The sequence below is a fragment of the Astyanax mexicanus genome, chromosome 18 (assembly GCF_023375975.1).
Source record: "Astyanax mexicanus isolate ESR-SI-001 chromosome 18, AstMex3_surface, whole genome shotgun sequence".
In the NCBI taxonomy this organism is placed as follows: Eukaryota; Metazoa; Chordata; class Actinopteri; order Characiformes; family Acestrorhamphidae; genus Astyanax; species Astyanax mexicanus.
The window spans coordinates 7,523,102-7,544,237 of NC_064425.1; the positions used below are offsets into that span (position 1 = coordinate 7,523,102).

General features: G+C 39.1%; 1 protein-coding gene across 3 annotated transcripts; it reads left to right on the top strand.

Moving 5' to 3' along the window:
* Positions 1–877: 877 nt before the first annotated feature.
* LOC103031230 (protein Smaug homolog 2) lies at positions 878–21,093 on the top strand. Of its 3 annotated transcripts, none has more exons than XM_022669223.2 (13): positions 878–1,408; positions 5,939–6,492; positions 7,479–7,940; positions 8,354–8,581; positions 9,053–9,162; positions 9,304–9,390; positions 10,475–10,751; positions 11,388–11,473; positions 11,619–11,734; positions 12,790–12,994; positions 13,322–13,448; positions 13,688–13,774; positions 14,157–21,093. In XM_022669223.2, exons 2-13 carry the CDS (start codon positions 6,297–6,299, stop codon positions 14,183–14,185), a joined length of 2,010 nt encoding a protein of 669 aa, XP_022524944.1. In that variant the 5' UTR covers positions 878–1,408; positions 5,939–6,296; the 3' UTR covers positions 14,186–21,093. The 3 variants fall into 3 exon arrangements, with proteins under 3 accessions (XP_022524944.1, XP_022524935.1, XP_022524939.1); XM_022669214.2 differs by having other exon boundaries at positions 879–1,408; positions 7,479–7,952; XM_022669218.2 differs by having other exon boundaries at positions 879–1,408; positions 7,479–7,946.
* Positions 21,094–21,136: the final 43 nt, after the last annotated feature.

A 21,136-nucleotide genomic window follows, 5' to 3' on the forward strand; every position in this document is an offset into this window, starting at 1 on the left:
CATCCATTCACTGACCAATTAATCGGAACAGTAACATTAGTCAATAGGAAAATGTATTGAGAACCGGAACCAAATTCAACCAAAACATCTGCAATCATTTTGCAGCTTTTCAAGAAGTGCAAAGGTTGTAAATTACAATGTAATGGTACAGAAACTCTATAAAATGCGATAGAAACAGCTCAGTTACCAGGGTTTTGGTGACTGATTTCAGTGGGGCAGACTTTCTTAATGAAGAATGGGAGTGGAGGTAATAAGTTAAATATTGAGCAAAATAAATGAAATATTGAGTTCTTCTGGAGTCTGGCACCACTGAAACATTTAGTTGCACATTTTGTCCAAAATTGTTCAGCAAAATATGAAAAACTTTTCTATGCATTTTATGCTTTTTGCTGATTTCGGGGACAGATTTGTTTTATTAAAAAAATGCAAGTGGGGGTGTTGAAAAAGTGACTTATTGAAGTAAAAACAACAAATGCACCACACACTTTAACGTGCAATGTTGCAATCCTGTGTTCTTCTGGATTTCCCTTCCTTTTTAGGAGGAAAGTGTTGGGCACCACTGAAATATTTGGTTGCGCATTTTCTATAAAAATGATCAACAAACACAATTATTTGTCTGACTATGGGGGGTGTGAAGGGATGGGACACGTTTCTACATATTTGCTATGCTTTCAAGTAAATTTAAAGGCTAAAAAAATCAACAGTGATGTATTCTTAAAAAAAAAACAAGACAAAAACCTAACCTAATCTAATCCATCCATCTATGCATGATGCATCTCTTGATCCACCTCTAGGCTCTAGATTCAGTGGTATGATTCCGAGTCCGGGTTTTCCAAAACACCACCAACCTGGATCAAATGGAATCCGTTCCAGGGCCAGGAGCCCCCTGAACGGGTTTTATCGTTTCACAGCCAAGTCCTAGTTATTTTCTACAGTCGACTAAAGCGCGTTTAAAGCAGAAGTGTGTGTGAGTGTGTGTGTGTTGTGAATGGTCGGTGCATCTTCCTGGGATATTATTTGTTTAGTGTGCCGCTCGTTGCGCTGCTCAGGCCGGGAGGAGAGCGGCGTTTTTGGGGCTGAAGCGGAGCGGGTTATTGTGGGGTAAATAAACTACGGCTGGCTGGTGCCGTGACCCGCAGATGGGAAGGGGCAACGGGCGGCTTGGGGCGGCGATAACTGCGCGGATAAGCCTGGATACGTCTGGGTAAAGAGTCCCCTGACACTTTTCTGATCTTCTGTCCAGCGCTGGAAACGCTGAGGAGCCGGAGAGAAAACACACACGGCTTTAGGGCGAGGCCTGCACCGGCTAGCGGCTCCCATAGACAGATAGATAACTAACGCTGGCTAAGCTACAGCATTAGCCGTGTGGATATTTCTGCTGATTTTTTTTCTGGAATTTTCTCCACGGGTGAGTGAAATGAGCTAACTCTATAATTATTCACCTAAATATCTACTTTCTACTGTTTGTTACACGTATTTGCGCGTGTGTTTGGTTTATATGTGCTTCACATTTTGTGTTTTAATGCGTTGTAGCTTAGCTTAGCGATGGTTGCTTGCTAAAGCTAGCTAAGCTAACGCTAAGCTAACTGTTATTAAAAGACTAAAGCATAGCTAATCACTGAAATCTAACTTTACTTTCAAATTTCCCGCTCAAATTAGCCGAAGTTGTGTAATTTATCGTGAGACTTAAATCTTTGAAGATTCATTTAAAAATATTTACTTTATGTTTTTAACGCGTTTAAGTAATTTAATTTAGCTAGCTAGCTCACAGCAGGCCGTTAGCAAGCAAGCTAAGCTATGCTAAGCTAAGCTACACTGACAGTTCTAGCTAGCTAAGCTAGTTAAAGTAACGTTATCCAATGCGAGTTTAGTTAGCGTTAACTAGTTATATGTTTGCTTGCTATTTTTACGTTCCTTATCACGATATACCATATACTACGTGTTTAAATGTGATTTATACATTGATAGCGATATACTTTTATGTAGAAATAGCCACCATCTTTAGCCATGTTAGCTACTGTGCTACTATGCTTTATACTGTTTTATACCTCGTTATAGATACTGATTTATTGCAGCTCAACGTTTAGCCAGTTAGTTTTACCACAAACACCCAGTGTACAGTGAATTTTACAGCTTTTATGCATTATTTCCAGTGGAAATCTAGCTAGATGTTCCCCTATTTTTCCTGCAGTCAGTCTGGGAGCTGGGAAAAGGGAGGGGTGGCCTGCAGAGAGAGGAAAAATGTGCAGAAAAAAAAAATCAGTTTCAGTGCTGCCCAACCCTCTGTCTACACCCCTCTCTCTTTCTCTCAACCCTCTCCCCCTAAAAAGGAAAGAAAATCCAGAAAATACAGGATTGCAACATTGCATGTTAAACTGCGTGGTGCATTTGTTGCTTTTACTTTAGTAACTTAACGTTACTAACTTACTTTAAGTCATCAGCCACACTCCCACTTTTTATTAGTCACCCAAACCCTGGTCACTGAGCTGTTTTTGTGGTGTATTGAAGGGTTTTTACACCATTACACTGTCATTTTATTAGACTTAATTGTTGCTAACTTCCGATTGTTTCTATATTACATAGATTTTCCAATACAATATTAGTACAATATTGCATGTTAAACTGCAAGGTGCATTTGTTGTTTTTACTAACTCATCAGCTCACTCCCACTTTTTATTAGTTACCCAAAACCTGGTCATTGTGTTGTATTTGTAGTGTATTAAATATTTTCTGTATTACAAAGATGTCTGTCTCTCTTGATTAGAAGTTTAACTGTAACTTTTTAACTGTAAAAACACATTGTGCTGTGATGCTCTCAGCATGTTCAGTAGATAACACTCAGGAACTTTGAGTTAAAGTAACAGACAAGAGTACTGTAAGGAACTGTGCACATCTATTAAAGACCCATACGTCACCATGGGCTCTTTTGTGTTAATTTACCCTTTTTTTCCATTGCATAACTAAAAAGGTAGCCTAGATGTATTTTTGTCTTGCTTTTTAAAGAATGAGTCATTGTTTTGCATAGATTGTTCAGCCTTTTTATTTATTTGAATATTGAAGAAATGTGCAACTGTCAGAACTCACTTTTTATGGCACATTTTGATAGCCTATATATGATTTTGACTTTTTTTTTTAAAGAATTTGTCATTGTTGCATATAGATTTTTCAGCCTTTTCACTTATTCGAAAGCGTAGAAAATGCATTTTTAGACAAATATTTGTGGTTGTTGAAGATTTTTGAGGAAAATGTGCAACCAAATGTTTCAGTGCTGCCCAACCCTGCCCCCCTAAAAAGAAAAGTAAATCCAGAAGAATACAGGATTGCAACATTGCATGTATAACTGCATGGTGCATTTGTTGTTCATACTAACTCATCATTCACACTTTTTATTAGTCATCCGATCCCTTATCACTAAGCTATTTTGTGGTGTATTGAAGGGTTTTGTGTATAATTTAAAATATTATACTGTATTATTGTAATATACTGTATATTATACTGTAATATATTGTATTTTTGAGTGCAGCTTTTACCTGTCTCTGTTTGTTGGAGATTACTTTTTACTGTCAGAAATTGTTTAGAAATATTTGTTATTTTAACATAAATTAAGTAGCCAAGATGTATTTTGTCTTGCTTTTTAAAGAATGTCATTGTTTTGAATAGATTATTTTGACCTTTTCACTCATTTGAGAGCTGCAAAAATGTGTATAAAAGTTTGTTTGTTTTGTGCAATGGGCAACCAAATGTTTATTTTAGTTGCTTTTTAACTGTCAGAACTTGTTTTATGGCAAAGAATATACTCTGCCCAAAAGCAATACAAAATTTAATGTAATTGCATTTCATGTCAAACTGCATGGTGCATTTGTTGTTGTTTTTTTTACGTCACTAAGTTCACCACCCCACTCCAATTTTTTTCAAGTCCCACAAAATGAGTCGCCAAAACCGCTGTTTTGTGGTGTATCGACAAAAGGCATTAATATGAATGTTTAGGATTATTTTAAATTAGGTGATATATTTTTTTTACCTTATCACCCAGCTTCATCAGTGGTTTCTGCTGTTATGATGTTTTATAGCTTAAAAATTATTATTATTGTTATTAAGGATAATAGGTGTTATGTCCTAAATTATTTTAAACAAGAAAAGAAGCATATTCAGCCCCGTAATTACTACTTTCTGGTCTTTAGTTACTGTATGCTAATAAAGAAGATCTCAGTTTACACTACATATAATCTTTCATTAGTCTATACACCTGAATGAGTTGCTGGTGTGTCTCTCAGTCTGGTGCTGAGACTGGGCTAATCTGTAATTAAGAGTTGCTGTAGTCTGCAGTGAGGTGCTCTGTTTCGTTCGGACAGTGCAGCTGATTATCTGTAAGTATTACCGTAATCTGACCCGGATAAGACGGATGAGGATGGTTATGGTATTTTGTTGGGGGTTCCATCAGTTTAACTCTGGTGACTGACACTTTGGCCCTGTCCACATGTACCTGGATAATTTCCTAGAACACTATATAACGTTTACAAGACTGGAAATGTTTGTGTGAGAGTGTCAACATAACCAGTGGTACTAAACCTCACAAAAGTTAATTTATTAATTCCTTAAATTACAAAAATATTAGAGACATGTTGTTTAGTTTGCAACCAGAGATCAGAGGCAGAGTCTGACTCATGTAATCATTTGGTTGGTGTGTCTCCTTTTCACAGTTCAAGCATCACAGACTGCCTTTATTGAGCGTGCAGATCATCTAAAAGGATGCTTTCACACCTGCCCTTTTTGGTCAGGGCTTGCGTTCACTAAACTGCAGCGTGAAACCAAAACTGATTGGATCAAATATTATGTATATGTAATGTAAAATACACACAAACCTTAGTGCAGACTGTACTCCTGACTTTCAGATGTAAAACCACCTAAACAATCAGAAGCAATACATTTTTCCACTGGATACCTGCTTATTATCTGTGGTTTCAATTAAAGAAAGTGGAAAGAAAATCAGGGACTTGGGGTACACTGAGTTTTGCTGGACCAGAAACATTTTTCGGAGGCTGGGCTGATGTTTACTAGTCGTAAATAGGCTTGGGCCTAATATTGTTTGTTATTGTTAAAAATTGGTTTATTGAAGAACAATCTCTTTCTCTGAGCATATCCCAGGTATTGCCAGTGCTTAAACAATGACAGCACAGTTACAGAGATTGTAGTTAATCCTATTTTTAAGTATTTAGTAGGTTGAATAGTAATATCGTAGTAGTAGTAGGAGTAGTAGTAGGAGTAGTAGTAGGAGTAGTAATTCCCTTCCCCTATTATCTATTCTCCCACTCGCTCACTATTACCTACACAATACTGACCTTCTCCACCTAACATCTAGGTTACTGTGGCTGTTCATGATCCAGTCAGCAACTTTTAACCCAAATGTGAAATACCTTACGTTCCCATCACAGATATAATTACTATCCACTATGCCACAAGCTCTCCATGTGTATCGTCAGGTAGGCACCTCCCCTCGCCAGTGTATCGTTGCTGAATTAAGTCCACAACACCTCCAGAAGGTCAGCAATAAATTCTGGCTTCCCAGATTCACTCCCCTCCAAGGTTACTACGTAGGACTTTACAAGATTTTACCACAATCTTTATAGCACACTGGCCTCTGAACCCAAATTCTAACAAAACAGTTATGACTACTTTTAAATTAGACGCATTATATAGTGTAACTGTAATTGTGACTTTTTACCCCTAGTCATGAATCAACAACACTTGTAAGCTCTGTTAGCAGGTAAACCAGAGGATACTTAAGCTTTGGTTGTGTTTGTTATATTAAGTTGACCAATCAAGTATAGCAATGAATGGAATGGGTGGCCCACTGCAACTATGTTAAAGATGCAAAACAAATTAATTTTTACCTCTTTGTTAACACAACACAACTCTGTGCTGCTCTTCTTCTCCTCAGCTGTCTCATTGTGGATTCATCTTCAAGATGCAGTAGAGGAGCACCGTGGAAACCACCCTGCATGCTGGTTAACGTCTCCTGTTGTACCTGTAACCTCTGCCCATTAACGTTGGTCTTGCTGCTCCTCTCTGTGCTGGTGGCCCTTTGCTTCGGGCCAGAACCATGTGAAACCCTTCTTGTACAGCTCTGAGTGGACTGTAGGACTATTGCAGTACTGCCCCCTGACGTCTAGGGGCTCCCTGTTTACCTCCTCTCTGAGCGAAGACTCTGCCTCAACCCGATCTAGACTAAAGTCCCGTTAACCTGGCCCCCTGCCCTCCATATCCCGAGAGCTTTCTGTTAGCGTTCAGGGCTAGCCATGATGTTCCGGGACCAGGTGGGGATTTTAACGGACTGGTTTAAGGGCTGGAATGAGTGCGAACAGACGGTGGCGCTGCTGTCGCTGCTGAAGAGGGTTTCGCGGACTCAGGCTCGCTTCCTCCACATCTGTCTGGAGCACTGGCTGGCGGACTGCACGGAAATTCACTTACTGGAGGCCGAAGCTAACAATGCAGGTATTGTGTCGAGAGGACAAGGATCCTTAATGTGTAGTTTCAATATTTAGATGGTGTTTATTCGATATTTAGCTATAACTGCAAATGTTACGTTTCATCACAATAAGTGCTTGCCTTAGGTCCTTCTGCAGCATTTCTATTGGATTAAGACCAAGACTTTACCTTGGTCATTGCAAAACATTATCTTTTATTACTTTTGAACTATTGCTAGAAGGACTTGTGGGCTTAGGGTTGTTGTCTTGCTGCATGACTTACAGATGTAATGAGTTCTTTATTCAGAATGCATTCAAAGTTTTATTTTGGTGTCATCCGTCCAAAAAAAACATTCTTCCAATAGCCTTCTAGCTTGTCCACGTGATCTTTAGCAAATTGCAGACTTTGCAGACAGTGGCTTTCTTCTTGAAACCCTGCCACGCACATCATTGTTGATTAGTGTTCTCCTGAAGGTGAACATTAACGTTAGCTAGTGTGAGAGAGGTCTTCGGTTTCTTTGAACTTACCATAGGGACCTTTGTGCACTTCCACACACATGTTGTAATGAGCAGACTTTGATAGATCCTTGTTCTTTAAATCAAATGGGCTCTGCACACTCACACCTGATTGTCATCTAATTGATTTAAAAAATAAAAACACCTGCCTTTAATTTCGCCTTCAAACTAACTGTTAATCCTAGTGGTTCACATACTAATGCCACTCATGAATATGTAATATTAGATAATTGTCCCTAAATAATAGGTTCTGTTTACCTACTTTTAGTACTAAAAAGCTGATTGTTTTATGATATTTATGCAGGAATAAAGAAAAATTCTTATAGGTTCACAAACCTATAAGCATTAATTTATTTAGTGCCAATGAGGTGTTACATTTTCAGACCCAGCCCTGTTTGTCCCAAGGAAATGTCTTTTCTGAAATCTCTCTTGCTCTCTCCCCCCCCCCCCCCCCCTCACTTTCTTTCGCTCTCTCTCACTTGCACATGTTCCCTGCAGCCATCGTCAGTCAGTGGCAGCAGGAGCCGAAGGAAAAGGCCGTTTCCCTGCTGCTGTCTCACCTGCCACTGCTGCAGCCGCGGAACAGCGAGGCCAAGTGTGAGTACATGAACCTGCTGCAGAAGGTGCTGAGCCACACCATCGAGAGCAGCCTATTTGTGGAGGAAAGCCGGCAGCTGCTGTCCTATGCCCTCATTCACCCGGCAACCACGCTGGAGGACCGCACCAACCTCGCCCTCTGGCTCAACCACCTGGAGGAGCACTTGTCGGCACGCCCCCCTCCTCCGCCTGGACCGTACCACCATGCCCGACAGGGCTCGGACGAGTGGCCTGGGCCCACAGAGTCTTTAGAGGCACACGGATGGCACGATAAACCTCCCTCAACCTGCAGCTCGCCTGCTGGGCAGAACGGGCACATGGCCTTCCCGGGCACGGGCGGGGTTCCCTCACCCATCAACATCGGTAACAGTAAGGGTTCGTTACTTCCTTATACGCATTTGTCTTATATGTAGAGTGCTGTAAAAGTATTTGCCCATGTACAGATTTACTTACCTTTTACTATTTTGTCATACTTACATTTTTCTGATTATTAAACAAACATTAACATCAGAAAAAGATAACCTCAGTAAATACATTAAGCAGTTTTTAAATGATTTATTTATTTTTAATAATGGTGAATTCTGTGTTCCTTATACAATTACAACATTAGTTCTCTAAAATCTTTCGTATCTCAGCAATATCTGGTAAAATATTGATCATTTAGAAGTGACTGATTAATTGATTATCAAAATAATTGTTAGTTTAAGCCTTATGAAAGTTATTAATCATACTTTTTTTTAGGTGCCTGATTAATTGATTGATTTTTCTTTCCTCAGGTCTCCCTGGTCAGGTACAGTCGAGCTGTCTACAGCGATCCATGTCCCTCGTTCCCGCCAGCTCTGATTGGCTGAGCCAGGATGAGGCGGGCGGTCGACAAGGAGTGGGCGGAGCCGAACATGCCCCTCTCTCGCCGCAGGGCAGCGTAGCATCATCGGGCAGCGAACAGACCGAGGAACAGGCCAACACACGTAACACCTTCCAGGAGGACGGCAGTGGCATGAAAGGTCAGAAAGTGATCCGGGATACACTCACTTTTAACAGGGTGAGGTAATCGCAATTACTCAACTCTGCAGAGCCCAACCCAGTCTTCATGTCTTTGCGCACCCGACAAGAGGAAGAGAAAAAATATATATAGCTTAATATAGATAAAAGGAGAAATTGAGTGTGAAATGGACTTGGGTTGTAGTGAAACGTGATAACGAATATGAATTTTTGTCGAATATCCCTTTTAGCTGAGCTTTTAATGCTAGTGATGGGGGCATAGAGTTGCCCATGCAAAGAAATGACAATTTTTACATCATTAACGAACTCAAAGTAGCTCCACACTTCATTAGTAGAATTCTGAGGAACCTGGAATTTAAAACGAGGCAATGAAAGCTGAAAAAAGTGCACAGATTTTTTTTTTTTACACAGTTTTTGTTTATTTCCTACTGCTTAGAGTTTAATGCATCGTGCGTATGTGTGTGTCCCGTTAGATGTGCCGACATGGTTGAAGAGTCTCCGTCTGCACAAGTACGCATCACTTTTCTCTCAGATGAGCTACGAAGAGATGATGATCCTAACCGAACAGCATCTGGAGTCACAGGTTAGCCCTGCTGTCTTAAGTTCACACACACATCTGTAAATTCTAAAGATTGTCTGTAAATCAACAGGCATTCAGATCAGTTGTGTCTCAAACCTGTGCCTCAGTTTGCTTTTAAGTGTTTTTGTATTTTCTCTTCTGTAGAACGTGACCAAAGGAGCCCGGCACAAGATAGCGCTGAGCATTCAGAAGCTGAGGGAGAGACAGAGTGTCCTCAAGTCTCTCGAAAAGGTAACACATCTTATTTTACCAGCAGAAGTGGAGTCATACGCTGTGCACAGATAAGCTGAAACATTACGACCACGTGCTGCTGTTCCTCCATGTGCTCCAAACAGCTTCCTATACAACACCTGTGAAAGTGTAATCTACCACTGAGACATTTAAGCATATCTTTTAATGTCTTGTCAGGTGGATCCAATATGGATCTGATCTGGTGAGCCCAAACCCAGTTATCTTATCTTGCCATAAAGTGGCCAAAAAGTCTCAGATCTTCCCTCTGCCTCTTTCTCCCACAGACAATATGTTGCTGCAAGTAGGGCTGCAACAACTTCTTGGATAATAAATTCAAATCTATTATTAAATATTTGGCAACTAATTTAAAAATGGATTAGTTGAGTCTACAATTTTATGTTCTCTCATTTTATTAATGAATATAAAGCCTTTTTCAAAGTCTTATCACACTCTGAAGTTGTGTGGAGGTGTTTGAGAGTCACAGTTTAATTTGCATTATTTACATTTCTTTGGGTTAAAGGACCCAAATGAACCTTGTGTAATCCTTCCAGAGCAGTGCATTCAGATCGTGAAGCAGTTTTTACAGAGTATTTATGATTAGCACATCTCTGAACTACACAATAAAATAATAATGTTTACTGAGTTTCATTCTGGAGGAGAGAAACGTGTTCTCCATTCAGTCGCACCTTAAACTACTCACTAATACACAGTGATGAGAGTTGCCACTGATAATATATGCTGAATGAATTAATGCTGATGTTGCATTTAGCATTTTTTATCACTGTTTTAATTTAATTTTAAATTGATCCAGTGGGTCACTCTGGTTCAGTTTCACTCTGATTTTGATGATTTTCTGGTTAAAATGTAATAAGCAGAGTTTTTTTTAGCTAGAGTTGAACGGATTAATTCTGATGTAGTATAAACTCTGTTGAAGGTGTTTAACTGAATTATTGGTGGGTTTAGAAACGGGCAGTAGCCTCAGCCATTAATTACAATGTGACAGGGCATCGCTTCACATGCTATTTGTGTTTCATAGATGCATAGATTCTGAATGCTTCTGATGCTGATGCTGATTTTCTCACAGGATATTCTAGAAGGTGGAAACGTTCGGAACGCTCTGCAGGAGCTGCAGCAGATCATCATCACCCCAATCAAAGCTTACACCCCCCCAAACACTGCCCACAGAGAGGCGGAGCCTGGAGCCACGCCCACAGACAAGGCAGGCAACCCTGTAGAAGACAAGGATGCATCTGTGGAAGGATTCCAGACACACAATCCTCCTCCGTGCGATGGGGAGTCGTCAGCTGCACCGATTTCAGAAGGAGATATCGCGGGACAGTTCACTCGGGTGATGGGGAAAGGTAGGGTGCAGTTACTGAGTGTTGTGTAATGTAGGGAGGGTAATGGGCTCACTCTCAGTGTCTCCAAAAATGTGAAGGGACAAGGGACAAGACAACATCCATACTTCTTGTACATTAGCTTCTTTTACATTTAAACTAAGGCCATCAACGGTAAAGTGTTAACACAGATAATTAACTTGCAATTTTTTTTTTTTTTTTATCGATTGACACCACTAATTTAAATGTATGTTATGTGATGTGATGGAAATGGAGAGAAAGCACTGTGAGCTGCAGCCAGGGTTGCCATGTCCAGTAAAAATCCTGCCCAAAGCCTTTTGAAAACCCACCCATCAGAAGCTTAAATTAGCCCAATATTTAAGGTTGCCACAAACGTTCACAACACAGTACATTTGCAATTAGGGCTTTTTGGCCACCTTAATAAATATAAAAGTGGCTCCTAAAAATATAATTATATTAAATTCAACTTAATTTTTGCAGTAGTATGTTCTCCGAATACAAATAATAAATCAATGTTTTGTCATATTGCTAAAAATAGTCACCTCATAAAGTGCCCTGAAATATTGTAAGTGTTTTCGGGCCATGTTGTGCAGGCCTTTGCACAGGACTGTGTGAAATAAGGTTTTCTGTGTGTTTCAGTGTGTACTCAGCTGCTGGTCTCCAGGCCAGATGAGGAGAACATCAGCTGCTACCTGCAGCTCATAGAGAAGTGTTTAACACATGAGGTGAGTCTACTAAGGGGAAAATCACAATTCATTATTCATTATTTGCATACAAAATTGGATCAATGGAAAAGGTGGTTGCATAAGTTAAGCTTTATTAATGTATTATTTATTAAAGTTAATTTAAAAACATTACTTTTTTATGCAGGCGTTCACTGAGACGCAGAAGAAGAGGCTTGCATCATGGAAACAGCAGATGCTGAAGCTGCTCCGCCTCTTCCCTCGGAAAGCCATGCTGGACATGCCCATGTACCGACAGAAAGGGTCTGACTCCTTGTTTTTGTTGTGTTATTGTTTTTTTATTTGATTTGATTTTTGTTTTGTGCTGCTTTGCTAGTTTTTTTTGGTTTAGTTTCCTTTCTCAGTAAGAGAACCCACATACATACAAAGAATAAAATAGCACTTAATTTATATTGTATTTGACTAGTAAATAATGGTTGAAAGTATTGGTACCCATGAACTCTTTTCAGAAAATTTATTTTTTTCAAATTATTACTATTTCACGATTTGTTTATTTCCCTTGTGTGTATTGAAACAACACACAACCATTTTGAACCTCCACCATATTTGTCTGTAGGTACTGTGTTCTTTTTTGTTGGCCATTTTTGCTAAACAATAGAGCTTTTTTTTTTACCAGAAACCTCTATCTTGGTCTCATCTGTCAAGACCTCCCAGAAGAATTTAGCTTACTCATATACATTTTGGCATACTGCAATCTAGCTTTTATACATCTCTGTGTCAGAAATGGGGTCCTACTGGGTCTTCTGCTGTAGAGTGACACTAATGCACTCTGAGCCTGCAGGACAGTTTGAATTTCTTTAAAACAAAATTAGGGCTGCTTATCCATCATCCGGGCTATCCTGCATTGCAACCATTTTTCTTTTCCAATTTTTCTCTTCTCTGGAGGTGGACTTGATACTTGTATAACTTGTGGACTTGTATAATCTTGAGATATTTCTGTTAATATTTTTCCACATTTTTGTTTCTCCGCTCCTCATACAGTTCTCTTCTCCTCTGTTCTTCTCTTTCTTTCATGCTTAGTGTGGCTCACACAGAGACACAATGCAAAGACTGAGTCAGCTTCTCTCATGTTTATCTGGTTTTAGGTGTGATTTACAATGAAAGCACCACAACAAAGTTATTTCCCACAATTTTGAAAAAGCGGCAATCATTTTTGGAATTTTGTGTCAAATTATGTACGTTTTGCCATTTTTTTTCCTCCCTTTTTGTGTTGCTCCAATACACACAGGAAATAAAGATGCGTATAACCAAACATGAAAAATCTGTAAATAACTCTACTTTCCCCTCTCTTGCTGTAGGTGGGCGTACGGCTCCAACTCTCTGCCCACAGCAGGTTCTGTGAGTGGAGCCCTGGGCCGTCGGGGGCAGAGGCAGTTCCCTATCCCGCCACGGGGGGCGCTGCCCCCTAGTCGCATCAGCCTCATGACCTCCGGGGGAATCACAGGAGCCTCGCCTAGACACACACTCACCAACCCAGCCGCGCTTGCAGGACAGGGCAGACAGGTGAGATATCACTGCTTACCTGCTTAACATACAGTGCTGTAAAAAAAGTATTTGCCCCTTTACAAATTTCCTTTTGGTTATACTTAAACATACTTTAATATCAGCCAAAGATAGCCTAATTTTTTAAAAGATTCATTAAGAGAAACTTATATATAAACATACATATTTAAACAGTATAAACAAACCTGGCCCTGTGTGAAAAAGGAAAGAAATATGACCTAACTATCTGGAGTGCACAAATTATAGTATTTTCTATTTAATATAAATAAACATTGTCAATGTGACTGTATAAACCTGGGGTAGTTTATAACTGGTTTTGTGTTTTAGAACCTGTGGTTTGGGAACCCTGGAGGCAGCAACAGCATGCCCAGCCAGAGCCGCAGCTCAGTGCAGAGAACACACTCTCTACCAGTGCACACGTCCCCGCAAACCATGCTTCTATTCCAGCAACCAGGTACACAGATGTGCTCCAAGTCCAAAGTACAAATTTAGGCTTTCAAACAGCATGAAGCCATTTTTTTCTAAGCACATGATAACAGCATTGCTTATTATACTCACTGAAATTTTAATAGTGAATGTTCTGTGTAGGCACACATTACAGATAAATAGTATTGAACATGTTATTTATTCAGAAAGAAGTTTGTCTCGGTTATTTGTTTGTATGTTTTATGTATTTTGATTTAATCTTTCTAGAATGCCAGGTTCCAGGGACCGGGGATCTGGAGATTAACCCAACATTGGAGTCACTGTGCCTCAGTATGACAGAGCACGCCTTAGGGGGTATGACCAATAACTGCCTACTCTCATATTTTAAACTCCAGTTTCATGTCCGATTTTCGTTGCTTTAATCCAGAGTTTTTACATTACAAATCAGTTATATTATATTGTGTATTTTAATCACATTTTGCCAGCATTTATGTAATAAAACTTTAATAAAAGGCTTTTCTGTAACAATACTTCATATTTTGCTTGAGTATAAAGCTTTAAGTGTTGGGTGTGCAATTCAGGCAGGAAATGGCAAAAACAGCCTTGAAGCTTAAAAGGTTAAAGCTTGTTTAGTGTAAATTTACAGTCTAATCTTTAGCTTTTATGTATTTAATAGAGTTGCCAAATGATTCACTCATTTTCTTTCTTTCTGTTTCTCTTTCTCTGTTTTTCACAGATGGAATGGACAGAACATCAACAATATGAAAATAAATAGCAATGGAAAGGAATAATTTTGCGATCTCACACTTCACTTTTGCAACAGAGTCGTGTGTGTGTGCGGTGCCCGCGGCCCCCAGAGCGTACATACATGCTAAACAAACAACAAACAAAAAACTAAGCAAAGCAACACGAGTCACTACAAAAAGAAATGACAGAAAACTAACTGTGTATATGTTCTCTTGATATTTTTCTACTTTATTATACTTAACTAAGTTTATTATAAATGGAATACAGATGACTATTATATGAAGGGAGAAGGAGGAGGGTTAGTGTGCAGAAACTAGTGTGCTTAGTGTCCTCCTACAGAACTGCCTCAGACAGCCTGAGAGAGGCGCTCTCGCTCATATTTGCACCGAAAAGGAAAAGCGCTTCGCTCCCTCTGAGCCTCAAACCCAGTCTTCCTTCTGCTTGTTTCCCCTTGTTCCCTTCCTGACAGATTATAAGACGCATCATAGGTCTGTGAACTCTTTAAAGAAGGTTTTTAAAGGTTTAGATCAGTAGTGCTCATGAAAGTGAACAGCCACCAGTACAGATTTTATATAATGCTATTTAGTGGCTAATAATTTAGCCACACCTTTCATTTCTACTAACATTATCATCACTGCTTGGATCTGGGTGTTATGTAAAATTATAGCTCAACATGTTAATGTTCACTGATTACCTCCTTTTATCTTTAGGATAATGTGTGCACATTATTGTTAATATTATTAGTGGTGTATTTTTAGGTGGACTATTCATTGTTTGGAAACATTTTCATTATTAATGCTTCACTGAATCCACCTTATTCTGCCACACCCACTTTCAGGACTTCATCAGTTCATATTAAATGTTTTTGGCTGAATTGCACTTAAAGTAAATGCAGTCTGAAGAATCCACTACTGTGGACACTGATCGTAATGGAAACGCTACAGTTCAGCAAAATATTAAACGCTGTTTACAGCTATTTGGGAGACACCGCATACAATAGTTTTAACTAGGTTAACTAGTTAACTATGTAACATCTCTAGTGCCTTTTAGAGAAGATGAACTGCATGTGTGGTTGAAGGGAGATCAATTTAAAACGTCTATTTGAACATCCATACGTCTGCTTTTACTATTCTGTGCAGGGAAACAGCAGTGCTGTTTTGAGGCTGTTGGAGACGTAAACTTAGCTAGTTTAAGGGCTAATCTACAAGTGTATTCCAGGGAGTACGGGGCTTCACCTTAGCTTTCGTAGCCACCGTAGAATCGATCTGTTTCTTTCGGTCAGGATATTTTAATATTGGTTTGTCCTCCACTAAATGATGAGAGCAGATATATGGACGTTTGGGTGGGTCTTTTATAATTTGGCTCCTTCAACCACAGATGCAGATGCTCTTCTGTCAAAGAAGGTGGTGGAAGAAAGTTAAATGGAACTCCAAAACACTGTAATCTTTCTGTCTTTGGTTCAAAACACTGATGTACAAGCTAAATTCTCTTTTTCTAATTACTGTAACACCCCCTAAATAACTCTGTATATTATTATATTGCTCATTCTGTACGATTACTGTGGGTGTAATCTATATGTCGGAGCAAAACTTTCAACATAAAGTAAAGAAACGTGACCCCTCATTATCATCATGCAGAATAAGGTGGATACTTTGATCAAGCTTTCTAATATTCTATGACTGAAACACATGGAGAAACAACCCTATCACCCCAGCTTTCATTACTATACTAGTTACTATATTGGTTTTACTAGCTTGGTCATACTGCACTGCAAACATTTCTCTCTTAAATCCAGTTTAAATGTCTAATATTTTTGCATTGTTGTCAGAATATAATAAGAGAATTTGACTCCTTATCTAAACTTTTTCCTTGTTTAAAGCAATTTAATATACTGAAGGTGTCCTATTGTATTGGCAGATAGTTTGTGCATGTTTTAGGCATTATTTCATTACAAACTAATACATTTCCTTGCCCAAGCAAAATAATCTGCCAATGCAATAAGACACTCATAGTAGATTAAATCACTAAACCCTCTATGGCTTAAATATATATATATTTTTAAAGGAAAATAATAACCACCACTGATTATTCCCCCTAAAAAAGTTTATTTTCGCTGTAATAACCAACAAAATAAATGTGATATTTTGTGACAAAAAAAAAAGTACATTATAATATTTATGAGCTTTGTGGAATAACCAAAAAAAAAAAACACCAGGGCAACACCATGCCATAAGAGGTTAAAATGTTAAAAATTAGTTATTAATTCTTATAATATTTCTTTAGTGATCTTTAAATGATACATGTTTGAAAGAGAGTACACTTGCTGAGAATATAATGTTTTGCAGTGTGGTTGACTAGCTTAATCAAATTGGATGTGATTATAGTCGAGTAGTCCATCAAACTCAAATTAAAAACATACTCTATGCTGTCAGATTAAAGAGAAATGTAATTGGCAGCATTGCTGCAGTGTCCCATTACCCCCTGTTTAGGGCTTTAAGGGGAAGGGAGCGAGTTGGGAGACTGGTAGAGGGAGTGATCTGAGCTGAGCTCGGTGAGGGTATTGGCGGAGAGCGGGTGCTGTATTTAAGGGCTCGTTAGCTGTTCATTTAACACACCAACAGTTGTGAAAGCGTAGACACGCCGGTTAAAGCAGCAATCCAGTGTAAAATGGATTTTGGGTTTAGTGAAACATGATAATGAGTACATACCTTTGTCAAATAGTCCACCATTATGTTCCCAACAGGCCTACAATGCTGGCAACAGGGGCATAGCATTGCCTATGCCAAGAAATGGCTATTTTTACACCATTGTCAATTTTAAAGTAGCTCCACATTTCAATGGTAGAACATTTTGAGGGTCCTGCCATTTAAAACGAGGCACTTATTAAAAACACTGTTTTCACACCTTCAGGTAGTTCTCCGGCACCAGCTTTCTGAAATTGAAGGAGTTTCCCCACCAGCACTATGTGGTCCGGTTAAATTGGACTGGTTTGTTGGCGTTTTCGGTGCAGTTTGTTTGGGCATGTGTGAAACCAAAAAATGGGTCTAATTGCACTTTGAAGCGGACCACCCAACTACCAGACATACTCCTCATGTTTGTGCTAAACGGCTGTTCAGGTGCAGTTTAACCTGGTTTATTACCCATGTTATTATTATTACTACAGCTAATAACTAATTCTAATCTCTGCTGCTGCTCCATGTTAAGCTATTTTCACCCTGAACATTATATATACAGTGTGTTCTGTATTCAGTGTTAAAGCAGCTTAACTGCACTGATATATGTGCTGGTCTGGAACACAGAACCTTCTTGCTGTATTTACTTATATATATCAGGCACCCATGCCAGACAGCTCTGGCCAATCAGAGTAAACTTGTGCTTGTGTGCTTTGTTGGGCTGCGTTTTAAAGAGTAGGATTTTTGCCTATGTGAAAACAAACCAAACCAAGGGAGACATAACCAACTCCAAGTAAACAAACTCCTTAACTAATTCTGACTGGATTTAAACTACAGGTGTAAAAACATAAGTCACAGTAAGTCATGATAAGTTGATTAAGTAAAAAATCGCAAAATAATTAATAATTCTTTGAAAATGTATGAATTTCAGCTGCTGCTGAAAAATTTATGGTGGCTGTCCATAATTTACAAATTTATAATCTTATAAACTTAGCTCAAAAGGTTTTTCTACTTTAGTTACTCATCAGTTGACTTGTCTTTATAATAATCTATCTGTGCAAAGTTCTCAGTGCCTGGTTTTTAAATGTCAGGGCCTCAGAATTCTACTAATGAAGTTTTGAGATACTTTGAGTTTGTTAATGGGGTAAAAATTGCCATTTCTTTGCATGGGCAATGCTATGCCCTCATCACTAGCATTGTGGACTGTTGGGAGGGTCGGCTAAATTTGTATTTTGTATTTTGGAATGCTGTTGGGCTATTTGACAAAAGGTCATACTCTTCCTTATCATGTTTCACTAAACCCCGTGTCCATTTCACATCGAATTTCTTGTTTAATGTTCACACACACACACACAAACCCACGCACACACTATACACACACTCTCGCTCCATACCCCTCAGTACTGACACGCTGCATGAGAAGCTTTAGGGCACTTTGTGAATTCCGTTGGCAGATTTGTTTTGTTTATTTTTGTTATTTTTTTTTTTTCCCTTTTTGTTTTATTTTTACTTTTTAAAGGGCGACACACACACTCTCGCACACACACTTCTAAAGCTGCGACGGTGTCGTCGCTGGCTGTTTCTTGATGAAGACTTTTGTTACCAGCATCTTAATTTAGTGTTGTTGTTCTGTGATGAAGAATCTCTGGGGAGGTGGGATTATTATTGTTATTATTGTTATTATTATTATTATTATTATTATATTATTATTTTGTTTGTTTGTACGTTTTCTTTTCTTTTTTGGATTCGATATTTTGGACCCTGATGGATTAAGCTCTGTGGTTCTGTCTTAAGACCCCCCCCCTTTCCTCCCCCTCACACAACGTGACAAGGCACAAACTCTAACATTCCTTTGTTTTCAGGCTTCTCAAACATCCCAGAGAAGAAAGTGCGGACCTGGTGAATGCTCCAGCTATTCCAGCTGTATTCCAGCTGTTGAGACAGCTGCCCTTTTGATATTCAGACTCGTTTGTCGTCTTGCTTGCGTTCATTCGTGTGCTCTTTGGCCGGACTTCAGAATCATAAGAAACGTACATGTGAAACGGTGTCCCATATACCTTTACCTTTATATATGACCATACGTATATACGTATATAAATTCTTGTTGCACATACTGTTATGTGTAGGTACCTGTGTACATTTCATAGCACTTGAACCATCACTACAGCAGACGTTTGTTCTAAAACCAGGGTTCTAAACCAGGGTCCAGAACCTACGCAGATGGATGCTGGGCTAACACACATCTCTGTGCAAATATTCAGGTATATGGTGGATGTTCCCTAAGGGGAGGTTCCTTGCATTGTAGGCGCATAAAGGGGTGCTGGGGTTTGGTCGAGCTGTAACAGTCTCTGCTTGTTGCATCTGCAAATCGTGATTGGCTTGGTGCAGATGCTAACACCCTAACAATGTATAAATGCTCACAACAGCATGAGACCCGAGAGAGGACGTGGTCTCAGTCCGGTTTTAAACGAAAATCAGGCATGGTTGTGTTTTGTTGTGAGAATGCGTTGGATCAGTTGCTGCTCAGGTGCAGTTTAACCTCCAAGTAAACATTTATCCACTGATCCAACCTCAAATACAACAGCTGTTAAGGTGCAGTTTAACTGATTTATTACCCAGATACATACTTTTATGTGCAGCGCTCGCCACTCCCAATCGCCACGCATCCCTTTAAAATCAATGTATTTAAAAGCGCAGCAGCAAATTTTCTGTACAACTATATGTGCTGGTCTGGTACACCGAACCTGTATTTACTTTCTTACTCTCGCGCCAGACAGCTTTGACCTATTATACGATTATAATTTGCATGGTTTGTTTGGGCATAATTTGATGCATTTTTTTTATGCCAGTGTGAAAACAAACCAAACCGAAGGGGGAAACGCTTCAAGTAAACTTATCAACTGTTTTGGACCAGAGAAACCAATTAAAGGTGTGAAAACGCACTTAAACTTCCTTACAGAGTTTAAAGGGAAGGTAGTTTCACTTTGAGTTTCAGCTAAAAGCTAAAACAACAGCTGCAGCATGGTACTGGCCATTTGATCACTACAGTCCAGCAGTTCACACAGTTCAACAGTTCATCTCTGCAAATGTGAATTTACTACCTACTATGTTCTACAAAACAAAAAATTAACATCAATGTTTAAACCTTTACCGAATCCCCACACGTCGAAATAGGATATTTTTTTGTTTGGGTGTTTTGGCCTTCTGTCTGTGTGGAGACGTACAGTTGTTGTTAACTTAAACAAATCTTTTCTAAAACGCTCTCAAATATTTTTTAATTATTGCTTATAACTGAAAACTGAGCTTTATGAAAATACTGATGTCACAACTTTTGTAGATGTTTCTGGCTGAATGTTTCTCTCAAAAACTCCACCCACAACTTCTACAACACTACTACTGGCGAAGATCTACCACAAATCTCATCTCTACTTGTAAAGAGAGATTAAAACAGAGTTACTACGACCACCGCCAACCACTTCGTAAAAATTCAACATAAACCTTTTTAAACATTTCAGCGCACCATTAGCTCTTATGTTTATTGAGCTATGAGGTTTGTGTTACTCTCTACTATGCTTCAGATGCAACAACTGGAGCCGAGGTTAAGCAGTGCTGGAGCGGTGCCACTTTAAACCTGGTTTTTATGCAGAGGGGATTTCTGGCGGCTGTAGTTTTCGGAAAGGTCGAGCTGGACTCATCCGTTCCCTGTAAAGTTTTTTTTTTTTTTTTTTTTTTTTTTTTTTTGGCCCCCAGACAAGATGCCACCAGTCGATTGACCTGGTGATGGCCATCCGTCTTGGTCTGTCTTTCTGTCTGTCCAGGTCCCACCTCGGGTTTAGATTGGCAGGCAAATGAGGACAGCCAATCGGGTCTCGTTTTGCTCATCTTTCTAGTTTTCCTCATTTTCTTCCTCTTAAACCCCTCCCTCCCTGCCACGAGAGAGGCCAGTTGAGAGATTTTATGAATCACAACATGAAAGGTGCTTATATAAATATATATAAATATATATAAATGACAAATACTTGTTTTTTTGTTTGTTTTTTTTTTTTTTGTTTGTTTTATTTTGGGGTCTCTTATTATCCTGATGGTACAGCCCAGTATGGTTCTGAATTGTAAAAACATGCATTGAGCTTGAGAAGTCTTAAAGAAGCCACTGTGTCAGAGAGAAATGAGAAAACGGGGCGGTCTCTGTTTGCTTTTTATTCTCTGCAGAGCCTGGTCTGTTTATCTAGTAAAAAAAAACATTATTTACTGAAATGCCTGGTTGTCTTTTTTACGCTCATATATACAAGTGGTAAAG

What these genes read in the sequence shown, in the direction of transcription:
- LOC103031230 (XM_022669214.2), top strand. Translation starts at nt 6,297, where the DNA reads ATGATGTTCCGGGACCAGGTGGGGATTTTAACGGACTGGTTTAAGGGC. An exon ending in GCTTCTATTCCAGCAACCAG is followed by an intron (nt 13,449 to 13,687) that starts GTACACAGATGT and finishes TAATCTTTCTAG; the next exon opens with AATGCCAGGTTCCAGGGACC. An exon ending in GACAGAGCACGCCTTAGGGG is followed by an intron (nt 13,775 to 14,156) that starts GTATGACCAATA and finishes TGTTTTTCACAG; the next exon opens with ATGGAATGGACAGAACATCA.